Raw genomic sequence first — 18446 nt, forward strand, 5'->3', positions numbered from 1 at the left:
CAAAATGAGTTCAAACAGACACAAAACAACTGCAGACTGACAAAAAACAAACCTCTGAATTGGTAAAGTGGTCTGTATTTTATATAGCGCTTTTACTATGCCCTGAAAGATACCCAAAGGACTTTACAAAGTACATCACATTCACACACTGATGGTGGAAGCTGCCATGCAAGGTGCTAACCATGACCCACCAGAGCAGTTAGAGGTATCACTTTGACAGAAGCATGATGGGCCAAAGATTGAACCGGCGACCCTCCAGTTTGCAAGATGGCCACTCTACGTATTGAGCCATGCTGCCCCCCCTCCCACTGAGAAAAAATATTTACATTCACCTCTTTAAACACATCTGTTAAATGACAGATTATGAGTGTTCCTGCTCTGGTTTCATTTGGTTCACAGTTTCTCCACCAAACCTCATCCGTGGGTTAATTAATTTCTAACAGTGTGATATCGGTCAGTCCGACACTCATGATATCAGGAGATAAAAATATCCCGGAGTCTGACCTCAGCGCAGCTAAATAACGCTTAATACGTCCAGATAACTAGTTTTCAACATTAAATCATCAGAGTAAGGTTACAGAACAGAGTGGAGGAGGCCGAGAAACACCGACAGGAAGCAGAGAGAGAGAGAGAGGGGTGGGGGAGTCAAATGACATCCATGGAAAATTGAAAGCAGTTGTGTTCTGTGTGTCTCATTCTGGTCATTTAGGTCTCATTCACTAATTTCTCTCATATTGTCATTTGGTCTAATTTTGGTCACTTTGTATCTCATTTTGGTCATTTTGTGTCTTATTTTGTTTTTTCTGTCTCATTTTGGTCCTTTTGTTTCTCATGTTATGTCTCACGTTGGTCAGTTCGTGTCTCATTGCTCATTACGTGTTTCACATTGTTCATATTGTGTCTCATATTGGTCATTTTGTGTCTCATGCTGTTAATTTTCTGTCTCATTCGGGTCATTTTTTGTCTCATAATTATTCATCTTGTGTCTCATGTTCATGTGTGTCTCATTTCATCATTTTCCATCTAACACTGGTCATTTTCCAGGTAATACGGGTCGTTTTTCATTTAATATTGGCCATTTCTCTCTCACATTGTTCATTTTGTGTCTCATTTTGTGTCTCATTTTATTTCTCGTTGTTCATTTTGTGTCTCGTCTTGGTTGTTACTGTCTCAGTCTGTAATTTTCTCTCTCATATTGTTCATTTTGTGTCATATTTTGGTCATTTTTGTCTCATATTGTTCATTTTGTGTCTCATTTTATTTCTCATTGTTCATTTTGTGTCTTGTCTTGGTTGTTTACTGTCTCAGTCTGTAATTTTCTCTCTCATATTGTTCATTTGTGTCTCATTTTGGTCATTTTGTGTCTCATATTGTTAATTTTGTTTCTCATTTTGGTCATTTTGTGTGTCATTGGTCATTTTGTGTCTCATTGTTCATTTTCTGTCTAATTTTGGTCACTTTGTATCTCATTTGGGTCATTTTTTTGTCTCATATTGTTCATTTTTGTGTCTCATTCTTCATTTGGTGTCTCATTTTCATCATCTGATGTCTAATATTGGTCATTTTGTGTCTCATATTGGTCATTTGGTGTCCCATTACTGATTTTCTGTCTTATTTTGGACATTTTACATCTAATATTGGTCATTTTCCAGGTAATATTGGTTATTTACTGTCTCATTTTGGTAATTTTGTGTCTTAGAATAAGGTTACAGAATGAAGTGGAGGAGACCGATAGACACCGAGAGGAAACAAGAGAGAGAGGTGGGGGAGTCGACTGACCTCGATGAAAAATTGAAAGCAGTTGTGTTTCAGTGTGTGTTTGTGATGTGATGTGATAGGAGGCCTGCGTTTTTAGAGCCGTTCCCACGACACCCGGCGACCTCCACTTCTTCCTCTCTCGCTCTATAAATGGCTCGTCTGGTGGCGTTTGGTGACCAGACTTAAAAAGGACAGAGACGCTGAGAGAGGGAGGAAACACGAACAGAGAGGGAAATATTCTGAATAAAAAAAAAAAAACACCAAAAGCACCACTGATATGGTTTAAAGGAACAGTTACACAGCTGTGTTAGGTTTTAGCCTAGCTTAGCCTAAAAACTGCTGGCAGTGACATTCTAATCTTATTTTAATTTTTCTGTTTTCCTAACCATTTGCAGGCTGCAGCTGTCGCCATGGTTACAGTTTTATCCTTTCAATAGCCCAATAAGTCTTATATTCTGCAGTTACATTTTTCACCATTTGTGGAGCTGTTATTGTTCTATTAGGGTAATTTACACTGAGACTTACTGAGTTAATGTTTGATATCATGCACCATTTAATTAACACATTTAGGACCACATATTATCATTTACCATTGTGTAAGTTGTAAATAATTAATAATAATAATAATAATAATAATAATAATAATAATAAGGAACAGCAGAGTCAGTGGTCAAATCTTCAGGCTTAACCTAAAAGTTAGTCTGAAAGTTAAACTGACAGTCTGTTTGCTTGACAGTTAGCCTGAACGTTATCCTGAAATTTAGCCTGAAAGGTAGTCTGACATTTATCGGATGGTTAGCCTGACAGTTAGCCTGATGGTTAGTCTGTTAGCATGTCAGTTTGTCAGACCCTTAACATGAAAGCATGCTTGAAATTTAGTCTGACAGTTAGCTTAAAATGCAGTCCAACATTTACATTGATGGTTAGCCTGACAGTTAGCTTTACAGTTAGCTTGACAATTAGTGTGAAAGTCAGTGTGACAGTTAGCCTGATAGTTAGTGTGACTGTTAGGTAACAGGTTAATATGACAGTTAGTCTGGCATGCCATAGACCAGGTTAGATTACCAGTATATGTTTACTGTGTAACTGAACTTTTTATGTTTCATAACTTATAGTGAAACTCACCAATGGAAAAACGTGAACAGAAGCAGTGTTTTCTGTGGAAGAGAATAACTCACCTTGGCCTGGACTTTGTAAGTTTGCAGACTTGTAACATGCTCCAAAAAGCTGCTATATCACTCAGTAAATGAAAAGAGAGAAAGCAAAGATCAGACTACTTGCTCTTTCATATCTGTGCTTGTAGTTATTCTGCATTTATTTACTTATGTCCGCTAAATTACCAGTTAAACCTTCATCAACTTCAGCCCGGTAACTACCTGAACAGAGACTTCTCATTGGTCGGGACGCTCTGACGGTCGACCAATGAGAAGCGGCGCCACCGTTGATATGGTCCGCCTCACAGCAGCGGGATATTTGAAGAAAACGGCGACCTTCCAGCGCCGCCCGCCGGCAGAAAAGAGCGACGAAATGAGAGAAACACCGAAGGTAAAATGATGGACCACGACTGGAAGCAGTGAGGGAGGATGGTTACAATGGTACAATGGTACCGCCGGTAGTTAGGGAGGAACCTGTGTGGTCAGAGGGCGGCATCAAAACAAAATGGTGGACAGCGGGAGAGTCGGTTGCCGCCGAAAGTCTCCACGGACTGAAAAGGTTTGTAGAAAAACTCTAGAAACTGTTAAAATCGACATATTTTGATCGAAAACGCTGATTATTATGAAAGTGAAACAGCATCATAAGGGCCATGTTATAGGTGAGTGTTAAATAATATTGTCAGTTTTATTTCTGAAAACAGCACATGAGCTGCTATATACAGTCCACAAGTACACGCTGTAGCATACAACCTTTACACATATATAATGTCTTCATTTAGTGTCTCCTAATGGTCATTTTACATTTCGTTATAATTGTTGTTGCCCATTTCTGTAATTTTTTAAATCACATATTGTTAATTTTCTGTCTCATATTGTTCATTTTGTGTCTCATTTTCATACTTTGCTGTGTCAATCCATAATTTTCTGTCTCATATTGGTCATTTTGTGTCTTGTTCAAGATTTACCGTCTAATATTCATCATTTGGTATCTTGTAATGGTCATTTTCTGTCTCATTGTTCATCTAATGTCCCATAACGGTCAATGTTGTTGCCCATTTTGGGCTTTTAATGTCTCATGGTTCATTTTGTGTCTCATTTTGGTCATTTTTTGTGTCATTGGTCACTTTCTGTCTCATTTTGGCCATTTAGTGTCTCATATTGTTCATTTTCTGTCTCATATTGGCCATTTTGTGTCTTTATATTGTTTATTTTCTGTCTCATTTTGGTCATTTTCTGTCTCATATTGGTAATTTTATCTCATGGTTCAATTGGTGTTGCATTTTGGTCATTTTCTGTCTTATTTTGGTCATTGTCGGCCTCATAATGGTGATTTTCTGTCTCATATTGGTCATTTTCTGTCTTATTTTGGTCATCTTCTGTCTTATAATGGTCGTTTTCTGTCTCATATTGGTAATTTTCTGGCTCATATTTGTGATGTAATGAGATTAGATTCAGTTTTACGTTACACAGAGTTCAGGTACTTCAACAGGTAAATGCATTTTTCAGCAGTCCATTGTGGTGTCAGTGAGAAGAACTCCTAACTGTTGACACACTCCACATTCTGAAGAAAAACCTTAAATCAGTTTGTGAGATACTCAGTTGAACACACAAACTTTGGAGATATTCAAGAGACAGGTGAAACTTTGGAGAACATCATGAGCAAAGACTTTGAGAGACGGATGAATCCTCGTCAGCCAGTTAGAAAACATCCAGGTAAGACAGCTCAGCTCCAGATATCATACTACAGACTGACTGTTAGATTTAACACTTTCACAGCACCGACCTTTGGGCAGTTTGTGGCTCATTTTGGTCAATTTGTGCCTTTAGGTTGTCTATTGAAAAAATGTTGTAATTTTGCATCTCTTGTTGGTGGTGGTGGTGGTATCATTTCATCATTTTTTTGTGTCACTTTGGCCATTCTGTGACTCATATTGTCCGTTTCTGTTACATTTTTCATCTCTTTCTTTGGTCTGCTTTGCTCATTTTATCTCAGATTTTAGTAAATTTCATCACTTTATGGTTGTTCCTGTTGAATTTTGTTCAGTTTGTGTCTCATTTTAGTCATTTATTGGCAAATTTCGGTCATTTTGTGTTTCTTTAAGGTTGTTTTTGTTCAATATTGGCCATTTGTGTCTATTTGTGGTAATTTTGCATCTTTTGAGTAGTTTTTTTATCATTTTGTGTTTCATCTCGGTCATTTTGTGTGTCTTTAAGTTGTATTTGTTTAAAATTGTTCATTTTGTTGCTAATTGTGGTCGTTTTAATTTCATCAAGGTTGTTTTTGATCAATATTGGCCATTTTGTGTCTTAATTTTGCATCTCATGTTATTTTTGCTTTATTTTGGTCATTTTGTGTCTAATTCAGGGATTTTGGCATCTCTGTGTAGTTTTTTTTTTAATCATTTTGGTCATTTTGTGTCCTTCTGTGACTCATTTTGACCAGTACGGTTTTACTTTCCATATCTCCTTTGGTCATTTTATCTGTCATTTATATCATTTTGTGTCACTTTAAGCTTGTTTTTGTTCAACTTTGGTCATTTTTTTCATTATTTAGGTTATTTTGTATCTCTTTCTGTTAATTTTGTTCCATTTTGTTCATTTTTCCATCTCATATTGATCATTTTGTGCATTTCATCATGTTTTAGTTGATACAAAGTTGTATGAATCAGACTGTAAATGATAAACCTTTAGAATATTAGGAATATTCTGTCAGAATACGGTTTTACTTGTATGTTTCTGTGAGTCAGTTCAGGTGAGGGCCTTCAAACACAGTTTTTCAGCTCTAAAACCAGCAGACTTTTTTTTTTTTAAACTTCCATATCTGGGAACTGAGCTCATATCAGAGTCTTCAGGCTGTAATTTTTAGAGCTGAGAGTTTTATTCCAACAAGGACACAGAGAGAGCAGTCCACATGTTTCTGATGCACAAAGTCCCAGAACCCATCAGGAGAACATGAGGAACCGTCAGCAAGTTTCAGATTAAAGCTGCTTCGTTAGAAATCATTAAAGGAGCAGAACAACTTTTTTTGGGGGAGAAATCCTCCTCTGCAGTCCGACAGTTTTCCTCTCCTTTGTGTCCTAAATCTGTAAATGTGCAGAATCAGGGATCTAAAAAAGAATAGATAGGATTTAGTAGAAGCTTTCTCTTAGTGTATATCTACAATACAGATATTTACAGTACGCATGAAGAATTAAGGGTTGAGAATAGTGATTCACTGCTGCCCTCTGCTGGTTCCAACACAAAACAACTGATATTCTGAACTCTGAGCACTTTCTGAGTATTTTTGTCTTATTAACCACGCCTGACGGGTACGTCGGCGGGGTTATTGCATTCGGTGCGGTATCTGGCTGGGTAAGTATGTATGTATGTATGTATGTATGTGGCTATGTCCGTTCCGATATCTCTGCAACCGCTGAAGTCAGGATAATCAAACTTTTCACTGAAGATCAGTCTAAGGTCCTCTGCTCAGTTGTGGAGTTACAGGTCAGCAGATCAAGTAGGGAGGGAGATACGTATGATGATCAAAAGTGATACATATTGGATCAGTTGTATAGGGAGGACAGGGTTTTCGCCAGCAGAGGGCGTGGTTCTGCCCTCTACTGAGGGCTCAGCGAGTTCTCTTCACTGCAGTTCATTTTTCACTTTAATCTAAAGTCCTGCAGCTCTGCGGCAACACAACAACATGAAAAAGGAGAGAGAAATGTGCAGAATGACACAGCTGTAATGAGAGAAATCAGGAAAAAAAACAAACAGAAAAGTTGAATTTATTCAATTTACAAAAAAGCTAATACAGATATCTGTTTGTGTTCTTAATGTTTCCAGTCACCTGCTCTGTGAAACACTGCCTGCAGTTCAGCCCAGATGTTTTTATTATATTGCATTATGTTACATAAAAGAATGTTTAACTTTTTCAGTTAGAACCTGTGAGGAGGAGTAAGTCTGTAATCACAACAGTTGTCTGTGTTTGTAGTTGCTGTAGAGTGTTTCTATGCTCACTTTTTCCATTTGCTTCCAGTGTTTGTGCAAAGCTCGGCTAAACTTCTGAGGAGCGTTGTAGTTCTGTGGTCAGACGGCAGATTCCTGCGGGGCCGAGGTCGTCGGCTGGACGGTTTCCTTCTCTTCATGGCGGTCTGTCAGTCGTCGGCAGAAGGACATCATCTTCCTCACTCTCTGTCTGAACGGCGAGCAGAGGCAGAAGAAGAGCATGGGGTCGAAGCAGACGTGGAGCACGCTCAGTAGCAGCGTGGCCTCCTTCCCCAGGAACAGCCGCCTCTCAGTGCTGCAGTCGTTGATCACTTTAGTCTGGGCCAGAGTGTACGGAGTCCGAACCACGTGGTACGGCACGAAGCTCAGGACGTAGGCCGCCGCCACCGCCGTCACGCTCGCCGCCGCCCGCCGGGCGTCCGACCACAACTTCGGGTCACTGCGGCTTCGCAGGAGACGTTTGAGAGCGAGACCGCTGGAGACGAGGACGGCGGCCGAGGCGTTCAGGAACAACGCAGTGCAGAGGAAGACGGTCAGGGCGTGCCAGTGGAGGCCGAGGTCCGTTTTCAGGGATGAACACTTGAGATGCTGCTGCACCTGGACGGACAGATGGACATCTGAGTCACTCAGTCACAGAGTAACTGAATCTAGGATTTACTGAGTCTCAAGGTAACAGAGTATTAAATTTATAAAGTCACTGACTAATCACTGTTTTCCAAAGTCCAAGATGACAAATGTTTTGTCCAGATACTGATTTTACTATCACAGAAAAAAAGAAACCAGAGAATATTTACATTCAACAAGCTGAAACTGGCTAATTTCTACTGTTTTTATATAAAGTTACTGAAATATTTCAGACAACAAAATCCAAGATGGCAGTGAAGTCAACTCCTTGTTTTGAGGTGTAAAACTTTTCTTGTCTGATGTCATTGTACGTCACATATTTTACGTAAAACTTGAAATTGGGATGCTCTGGAAGGAGTTCTTTCGTTTTCCACTGTGACATATCAGAAGATTATGTCTTATACTCTAGCATTAGCTTCTGCCTGAGGATTGTTTGAGTCCTAGTTACTCTCTGGACTGTTGTAAGCCTAATCACTGTTTGAGGCTTGGTTTGCCTCTGGACAGTTTGAAGCCTGGACCATTTATGGGACAGCAGTGGATCTCCCAGCCTTGCAGCAGTAAACCCTCATCAGGCCTGCAGCAACTAGCCTCCTCCAGGATTACTTAAGGCCTAGTTTGTCTGTGGTCTGTTTGAAGCCTGGAGCCTTCTGGAGCAGCAGCTAGCCTCTACCATCCCTTTTGCCGCTAAGTTCCACCATCCCAGCAGCAGCCTGTAGCAGCTTCTCTCACACACTTTTCCTTCCTCTGGATTCAATTTTGTGCAGCAATTATGTGCTTTCCTCTCAAATTTCCTGCAGCAGCTGCCCTACACCATCTCTATAGCAGCTAGCCTCCACCAGCCCTTTTTGTGTTTGGTGGTTTATGGTTGGTATTTGGTTGTTTGTGGTTCGGTACTTTGGCCCACCACTGCAGCAGACTGTGCTTCCTTCTGTACCTGGACATGCTTGGTGGGCAGAGCCATGTTGGGCACCATGATGAGCAGCAGCAGCAGCCAGACGACCACCGACAGCAGGCGGGCGAAGCCGACTTCATGTAGCCGCAGAGATCGCAGAGACGGACAGTCCTGCCAGAGAACAAACCGTCAAACCAACTGACACCAGATAACATCCAACATGTTTACGAGGCGACCTCCCTCCATACCTGCATGTAGCGGTCGGTGATGATGAAGGCGAGGAAGGCGATGGAGGCGTACAGGCTGATGTAGATGGTGACGGCGCTGGCCTGGCAGTGGAACACCATGAGGTTCCACGGCGCCGCCCCGATGTCCATCTGGATCTTAAAGGGCAGAGCAAGCAGCAGCAGCAGGTCGGCAGCCAACAAGTTCACCAGGTAGATTCTGCTGCTCTGCTGCTGAACAGACACAAAAAAACACAAAGAACTCCATCAACAAACAACCTGCATGTTTACAGTACTGGTAGTTTGTCATTAAAAAGTCAGGAATGCTAACTTAAAAATAATATGAAATTAATCTGATGACCTACTGCATGGTTTCATCCCAAAATGCTAGCATAAGAATGCTAGTGACTACTGCAGTAACATGGACGACTACTGTAGAAATGCTAATGACTAGAATTCTAGTGACTTTGAATGCTGGTAACTAGCATAGAAATGCTAAAGGCTATTATAGAAATGTGAGTCACCACTGTATTGTTGTGTCTAGTGTAGGAATGCTAGTGTCTAGCCTGTTACTACAGCATAAATGTGAGTGACTAGCATAGTAATGCTAGTGATTTGTGTGGGAATGCTAGTGGCTAGAATGCTAGTGGCTAGCATACAAGTGCTGATAAATTGTGTAGGAATGCTAGTGACTAACAAAGCAACACGTAGTAGAACAATGCTAGTGACTAGAACGCGGAAATCAGGTCATTTTTTTACATCCATTGTTATTCAACGTAACAGAAGCTTTCCCAGTTATCCTAAACCTTTAATTAAATATATTAAAGCTGAATCTCATCAAATCGTCTACGTGGAGACCTGAACCAGGGTAAATGCTGATTCTGAGAATTCTCAACACTGAGTCACAGAGTGAGAGAAAAAAAACACAGAATCGTCCCTGACTTCAGTTGACTTCACCTTTTCTTCTTCTGCTGCTGTCACCTTAAACCAGCGTTGTGTTTTTGTGCCACCTTACGTGACTCACACCTGACCACAGACTGTTCCACCTCCTGTTTCCTCTGTTCATGTGTCACCTCACGTCATCCGTCTCCTCTCACTTTCTGTCATGAAGTCCTACAGTGACTAGAAACACTGCTGGAAGTTTCCCCTCTTATTGCTTTTCAATGTTCAGTCAGTTCAGAAAAAATTTTAAAGTCTCTTTCTCGTCAAAGTGAAACAGACATGGATGGCCGGTGTAGGAATACCAGTGACCAGTCTAACAGTTCTGATGACGATGGGTATGCTAATGAATAATGTAGGAATATGGATGACTAGTGTAGAAATGCTAATGACTAGAATTCTAGTGGTTTTAAATGTTGGTAACTAGCATAGAAATGCTAGAGACGACTATAGAAATGCGAGTCACCACTGTATTATTGTGAGTGTCTAGTGTAGGAATGCTAGTGACTAGAATTCTAGTGGCTGAAATGCTAGTCGCTAGCATAGGAACGCAAGTGACTAGTGTAAGAATGCTAAAGAATGTAATGTAAGAACGCTAATGACTGGCCTGGGAATGCCCATAACTAGCGTAGGAATGCTAATGACTAGCCAAGGAATGCTAGTGACTAGCCAAGGAATGCTAATGTAAGAATGCTAATCACTGGCCTGGGAATGCCCGTAACTAGCCTAGGAATGCTAGTGACTAGCCAAGGAATGCTAGTGTAAGAACGCTAATCACTGGCCTGGGAATGCCCATAACTAGCATAGGAATGCTAATGACTAGCCTAGGAATGCTAGTGACTAGCCAAAGAATGCTAATGTAAGAACACTAATGACTGTTCTGGAAATGTCCGTAACTAGCATAGGAATGGTAATGACTAGCCTAGGAATGCTAGTGACTAGCATAGGAATGCTAATGCTTAATGCAGTGACATGGATGATTAGTGTAGAAATGCGAGTCATTAAAATTCTTGTGACTTTAAATGCTGCTAACTAGCATAGGAATGCTAGCGACTACAGTGAGTATGAACACTTGTGTTGTTTTTCAACGCTGAGTCAGTTTAGAGGCATTTTAAAGACTCTTTATTGTCAAAGTGAGTCAGATTTCTATTCTACTGATGCTTGATTTAGGTGTTTACCTTCTCCGTGGGGCTGCTGATGAAGGCCCACAGCGACAGCAGGCTTCCAGGCAGACCGGTGATGAAGACGAGGATGTAGAGGACAATGAAGGGGCCCATCTGGTCGTTGATGATGCATTGCTCCGCCCCCTCGACTCCCGCGACACTGGTGTTGGAGGAAGATGGCATGATGGGAAACTGGAAAACAAAAGAAGCTCCTGTTTGAGTTTCGGTGAAGAATTTGCATGAAACCAGGAGGAAGAAGAAGAAGAACCGAGGGTGAAGGAAGTGAAACCAGACGAGCTGCAGGTGGATCCAGGTCAGATCAGAGCAACCTCTCTCGTTTACATGTTTTTATTTCTTCTAGAAGTGGGCGGAGTGAAGTCACAGGTTTCTGCACCAATCAGGATTCAGCTACATCTTCTGTCACTTCTTATCTCAGGTGAGTCTAATTTTACCTAAACATGTGGATTAATGACTGCAGAAACCTCAACACATCAGTATGTAGGGGCTTATACTTCAGTTTTAATCAATAAACGACAGAAATATTCACCTTTTACTCCTCAAGTCAGTAAAACGTGTTTATTCCTTTAAATTCTTCACGATAATTCATTCTGAGAGGCTCTGATATTGAAAATAATCGACACACTCTAATGCATTTAATCACCAATAACAGTAATTTGTTCCTTTGTGCCACCTTTAATTCATTCCTGCTGCTCATTTTCTAAATCCTACATCAGTTATTTCCTCACTAAACCCAGCCCAATATCTATAAACTGACACTTCAAGATGCCGATAAAGAGCCAAATAAAGTGAAAATCCATAAATTTGAAAGAATAATTTAGGTCTGAGGTTTGTGTTGACAAATTAAATGCAAAATATCTGCTTGAAATCAGAAGCGGTCAAAAGAAGTCGTGTTTCAGTCACAAGTTATGTGTTGTTTTTACTTCCTTATATCATCTAAATCTGGTTTCTGCAGAACAGGAAGCAGCAGCTCCTCTGATAGTAAATATTTTAACACATTATAAAGCTAATTATGCTTTTAAAATAATCATTAACACATTTATTTTTTTCATTTTTTAGCTCTAGGAATGAAGATTTCTCTTTAAAATAAGAGGAAGTATCTGTAAAATACCAAAACACTGAGGAACATTTAATAAATTATGATAAAATTCAGTAAATTTATGGCCAGGAAACAGAAAAATATATATAATTAGTGTGGATATTAATTACTTTTTTGTCCTTTTTTGTTGTATTTTGAGTTTAATTTTTAAATGGAGGGAAAAAATGTGGAATAATGTTGAAAACTTACAGACAAAAAGCATTTAAGAGTTTATTTTTTAAAGTAGAAGTAGCTGCAAACTTTTTGAGAACTTCATTATTTGGTGTTTTTGTGACTCACAGGTGAGTGTTTTCTTGTTAGTCTTGTCAAAAGTGACCTGTTTACGCGTCTGAACATGTGAATAACCACAACATAGCCGACAAATACAAGAAGAAAACACCCCGACAACCTGCAGAGAAACATCTGCAGTAAAACCTGACAAATCTTCAGCGTCATCGACCGGTTACGGGTTTATAAATACGTCTGTTCGGTCGTTGAGGCTCTCGTTTTATATTTACGGCGTCTGTATTTTGGTATAATGTCAGAAAGACACACGTTTCGAGCCGAGGACGTGTCAGACGTGTCAGACGGTGGATGAGCAGGATGTCACGTCAACTCTGTGGTTGCACATAAACCGTCTGCAGCAGGAAACTAAATCAGGAAACTTTCTCCCTCTCGTCAGACTCAAACTGAGCAGCTCAGGTTCACGTCTGCTCAAACAACTAAAACAGATTCACTCTTAACAACAAACAGAATCTCTTCTCAGGATGATAAAGATATACGTCTGCACCGAGGTGATCACATAACACCGATACTGATTTTACTGACACAAAGAGACAAAAAACAACCAGAAGGAGGCACAAAATGAACAACAATGAATGCTGAAAGACGCAGAAGCACAAACACATGCAGAATTAACTGCAAAAGACAAATTATGATGCATAGTGAGATGCAAATCTTTAAAAAAAGACAAAAGGACCACAGATAGATGCCAGAAAGAGACATAAAATGATGAGAGAGGGAAACAAAATGAGCATAAAATGAACACAAACGTACAAAACTACTGCAAAAAGATAAACAACAATATACCCATGCGTGAAACTGACCAGGAAGATGCAAAATGAACAGAAACGGATGCAAAACTACTGGAAAGAGACGTAAAATGATGAGATACGGCAACAAAATGAGCATAAAAAGACATAGAGCAACCAGAAAGAGATACAAAATGAACGCAAATGTGCAAAAAGACACAAAACGATGAGATACACATGCGTGAAACTGACCAGGAAGATGCAAAAATGAACAGAAACAGATGCAAGACTACTGGAAAGACACAGGAACAACCAAAAACGATGCAGAGTAAACACAAAAAGTAACAAAACGGATGCAAAAGAGACAAAATGGCACCTGGCGAGGTGAAAAAAATTGAAAAAAAAAGGCAAAAGGACCACAGATAGATGCAAGAAAAAGACTCAATATAACCCCAGAAGGACAGAAAACTACCACAAATAAGCATAAAATGACGAGATGTAATGCAAAATGAGCACAAAATGACCAGAAAGAAGCAAAAATAAACAAAAACGGATGCAAAATAGTTGAAAAAGAGACGCAGAAAGACTACAGACTGATGCACAACAACCAGAAGAACATGCAAATTTACCACAAATGCACAAAAAGCTACTGCAGAGACATTAAAGGACCAGGAAGAGATGGAACTTTTGAAAAGTGGACACAAAATGCAAACTAAAGAACTGAGAAAACACTGAATGACCAGAAAGAGACGTAAAAGAAAACAAATGCAAAGACACGAAAAAAAGAGAGAGACACGATTGGAACACAAATCAACCACAGAGAAGCTAAATGAGCACGGATACGAAATGTCTGTGAAAAACGCAGAAATACCATGCAAACAGACCACAGTCAGCACAAATAGTCAGAACTAGAGCAAAACTGAGATACAACAACACAACGAGATGAAACATTAGCAGAAAGACGAGTAACCGTTAAAAAGAGACAAAATAATGACACAAAACAGCTGCTGAGGGTCTAAATGACGACATACGACACCACATGATGAAAACCAACCAGAAACCTTTGAGAAACAGACACAAGTATAAAACGCCTGCAAAGACCAGCAAAGAGACGCAATACTACCACAAAGACACAACACACAATGAGATGAAAAACGATCAGAGAGATGAGTAACTGTCAAAAAAGAGACAAAATAAAGACACAAAACAACTGCAAAGACATAAAATGATGAGATGCAACACAACATTAACACAAAACCACCAAATACGGACAGAAAATGGCAGACACAAGTTTGAAAGATTCATAGACACAAAACTACCACAAAAAGACTTAAAATGACGAAATCCAACAACACAATGACCAGAAAGATGAATAAAATAAATCCACAAAACAACTTCAAAGACCTACAAATACACAAAACTACCACAAAGTAAAGCAGCACAATGAGATGAAAAATGACCAGAAAGAGATGTAAGCATCTGAAAATACAAACGCACAAAATCACACACACCACTACAAAATGCAAAACTCTGAAAAGGAGACAAGAAAGTAACAAAAAGAAAGGCTAGACGCTTGAAAAGAGATGTGGATGAAAAACAGATGACAATCTATGCAAGAAGACAGAAAACTACTGCAAAGAAACATTAGAATGCGACAAATAACACAATCCAATGAAAACCTACGACTAAAGGCAACTTACGAACGTCTGAACAGGTCCCTTCCCTTCTCAGGAGAGCAAATGACAGAACAGATAGTGATCGTACATCCTCTAATAACCACAGAATGCTGCTGTTTATTTCTGTTTTTAGTGACGATGTTTCACACAAGCCCACAAACAGTCATCGTTTAAATGTCATCGGCAGCAAAAATCACCTAAAACCAGCAAATTGTTCTGACCTTAACACCCAGATCTTTCTTTAAGGTCTTTTTTTTCAATCAAACAGCAGGAAGTTTGTCGCACTGTTTGGTGAATGTTTGTGTCAGGAAGACGTTCAGAATAACTAAAATGAGCAAAGACCTAAAACTAAACATCTAGTTTCCAGTCCATGATGATTGATTCCCACCTCCAACTTTCTACTGCATCAGTGTCAGAACTTAAGAGTCCTGTTGATTCTCAGCTGCACCTCTTTTGCATGTTAGACAGACACGAAACTCTCAATTAGTGCAAAAGATTATCGACCTGTTAGAAAATATCCACTTCCTGTTTGTGGTTCTTCAATAAAAATCAGCTCCAAGAAACTTCAACACGTAAAAACTGAAAGAGGGGACCGCAACTCTTAACATGTATCTCAGTAATGAGCATCTTTTTAGTAAACTCTAAACAGTGTCAGCTGCTTGAATCAGCCAATAAAAACAAAATATCTGCAAAGAAGCACCAAATGAACAGAAACGGACTCAAAACTACCACAAAGAAACAGAAACGGACCAGAAAGAGATGCAAATTTAACACAAATAGAACCACAGTGGGATGCAAAACAACCAAAGAGACAGAAATATTGAAAACAAGGCAAAAAAATGTGCAAAAATAGAGATGAAACTAAGGCAATCAGTATGCATAGCCAAAACAGGACAAGAGAGAGATGGACGTTTAACAAAAACGGATGCAAAACCTTTAGAAAGAGAAACAAAACAACTGCAAATGAAATAATGACATACAACAACACAGCAACAAGTACAACAACCAAAAAACAGAAGACGGGACACAAAATAAACATAAATAGATGCAAAGCGACCACTTGGATAGATGCAGAGCAAGCCATAAAAAGATCCCAAACGAACACAAAACGACAAACAACTCTGAAGGGACAAAATGACAGCATACAACAAAATGAACACAAAGAGACACAAGAGTAACGACAACAAATGCACTGATAGACATAAAATTAATGCTAATAAAGACCACAATACAATAAGATGACCTGAAAGACTAAGGAACTTCTGAAAGAGAGACACAAAAACAACAACAAAGTGGTTAAACACCAATTAAACAAGGATGCAAAGATTAATCAATGGACAGAAACCGACTGAAAAGAGGCGTAAAATAAACACAGAGCAATAAAACAATGACCTACAGCAACACAATGATAAGCAAAACGACCAAAAAGAGACTGAAATTTAAAAAACAAGGGGAAAAATGAACAAAAATAGATGCAAAACAAGTGCAAAGAGACAAAAACTACAGCAGTCGGTACATATAGACGTTAAACTATCACAATCAATACGAATAGATGTTAAACTATCGCAATCGGTACGTATAGATGTTAAACTATCGCAATCAGTACGTATAGATGTTAAACTATCGCAATCGGTACGTATAGACGTTAAACTATCGCAATCGGTACGTATAGACGTTAAACTATCACAATCGGTACGTATAGACGTTAAACTATCGCAATCGGTACGTATAGACGTTAAACTATCGCAATCAGTACGTATAGACGTTAAACTATCGCAATCAGTACGTATAGACGTTAAACTATCGCAATCAGTACGTATAGACGTTAAACTATCGCAATCAGTACGTATAGACGTTAAACTATCGCAATCAGTACGTATAGATGTTAAACTATCGCAATCGGTACGTATAGACGTTAAACTATCACAATCAGTACGTATAGATGTTAAACTATCACAATCGGTACGTATAGACGTTAAACTATCACAATCGGTACGTATAGATGTTAAACTATCGCAATCAGTACGAATAGACGTTAAACTATCACAATCGGTACGTATAGACGTTAAACTATCGCAATCAGTACGTATAGATGTTAAACTATCGCAATCAGTACGTATAGACGTTAAACTATCGCAATCGGTACGTATAGACGTTAAACTATCACAATCGGTACGAATAGACGTTAAACTATCACAATCGGTACGTATAGACGTTAAACTATCGCAATCAGTACGTATAGATGTTAAACTATCGCAATCAGTACGTATAGACGTTAAACTATCGCAATCGGTACGTATAGACGTTAAACTATCACAATCGGTACGTATAGACACAAAACTATCACAATCAGTACGTATAGACGTTAAACTATCGCAATCGGTACGTATAGATGTTAAACTATCACAATCGGTACGTATAGATGTTAAACTATCACAATCAGTACGTATAGATGTTAAACTATCACAATCAGTACGAATAGACGTTAAACTATCACAATCGGTACGTATAGATGTTAAACTATCGCAATCGGTACGTATAGACGTTAAACTATCACAATCGGTACGTATAGACGTTAAACTATCGCAATCAGTACGTATAGACGTTAAACTATCGCAATCGGTACGTATAGACACAAAACTATCGCAATCGGTACGTATAGACACAAAACTATCGCAATCGGTACGTATAGACACAAAACTATCGCAATCAGTACGTATAGACACAAAACTATCGCAATCAGTACGTATAGACACAAAACTATCACAATCAGTATGAATAGACACCAAATTATAAAAATAATGACCAGAAATAGGCAAAACTTCTGAAATATACCAAAAAAATTGATGCAAACCATTAAACAGAGTCACAAAATAATAATAAACATATAAATGGATGATTCAAATGACCTCAGAGACACAACTAACCGACAAGAGGCAAACGACAACATACAACTACACAACGAGATGTAAAATGTCCAAAAAAAAAAGAAATCTTGAAAACGAGGCACAAAATGAAGGAAAACCGACTGCAAAGAGACAGAAAGACAACGAATAGCCCCAGGGCGACAGGAAATAATAAACAAATAGACACAAAACTACTGTGGGAAGACATAAAATGACAAGATACGGCAACACAAAATAAAGAATGACCACAAAACGGGTGCAAACCAACAGAAAGGAGCCAAAAAAATGAACACAAAAGAACCACAGACAAAAGAGATAACAAGATGTAGAATGAGCAGAAAGACAGATTTTATGAACAAAAACAACTAGAAAGAGAAGACAAAAGGAACATGTAGACATCAGTCTGAGATTCTGTTACCACCACAAGAACACACTGATCCATGTTCCATCAGCTGAGTGTCCGATCACCTCCACAACTATCAGTAAGGATCAATGAACCTGATCTGAACCAGAGCTCAGAGCTACAGAATGTCTTAGTTTGGCTCCGATTGAATCTCATTCAGCTCATATCTGACCATCACGGACCTGCCACCTGCTGCTGCGTCCTCTCAGGGTTCCTCAGACCAGGTGTTGGATCCCAGAGGATGGCAGTAGACCCAGTTGGACCTCCGAGTTCTCCTCAGGTTCTCCTCAGGTCCTCGGGTCGTTGGTTTTGGTCTGCTGCTGTAGATCATGTAGTTGAGGCTGGAAGGTGATTTCCTGTCTGGTAGCAGCGAGAAGCTGAGAGAAACCACAGGCCACGCCCCCTCAACACACACACATATATTCACACTAACACACGTGTTAAAGACATTTCCAGCGACTGAGTCAGCTGACTGATTTATTAATCGTCTTCTTTAGAAGAAACACCAACACATTTATTTAGGGACTTTTGGTTTTTCCCAAAATGCTTCTGACACTTTGACATCGGCTGCTTGCAGTACTGGAAGAAGTAGTACT

At 39.4% G+C, this 18446-nt stretch overlaps 1 protein-coding gene across 1 annotated transcript; it reads right to left on the bottom strand.

Annotated features, from left to right (window-relative positions):
- Nucleotides 1-6700: 6700 nt before the first annotated feature.
- gpr171 (G protein-coupled receptor 171) lies at nt 6701-18177 on the bottom strand. The gene is made up of 5 exons (XM_022210585.2): nt 18033-18177; nt 10754-10930; nt 8661-8870; nt 8455-8583; nt 6701-7493 (listed from the first exon to the last, which is right to left on the bottom strand). Exons 2-5 carry the CDS (start codon nt 10919-10921, stop codon nt 6978-6980), a joined length of 1023 nt encoding a protein of 340 aa, XP_022066277.2. The 5' UTR covers nt 10922-10930; nt 18033-18177; the 3' UTR covers nt 6701-6977.
- Between the last annotated feature and the right edge of the window lie 269 nt (nt 18178-18446).

Source organism: Acanthochromis polyacanthus, chromosome 13, assembly GCF_021347895.1.
Source record: "Acanthochromis polyacanthus isolate Apoly-LR-REF ecotype Palm Island chromosome 13, KAUST_Apoly_ChrSc, whole genome shotgun sequence".
Taxonomy (NCBI): Eukaryota; Metazoa; Chordata; class Actinopteri; family Pomacentridae; genus Acanthochromis; species Acanthochromis polyacanthus.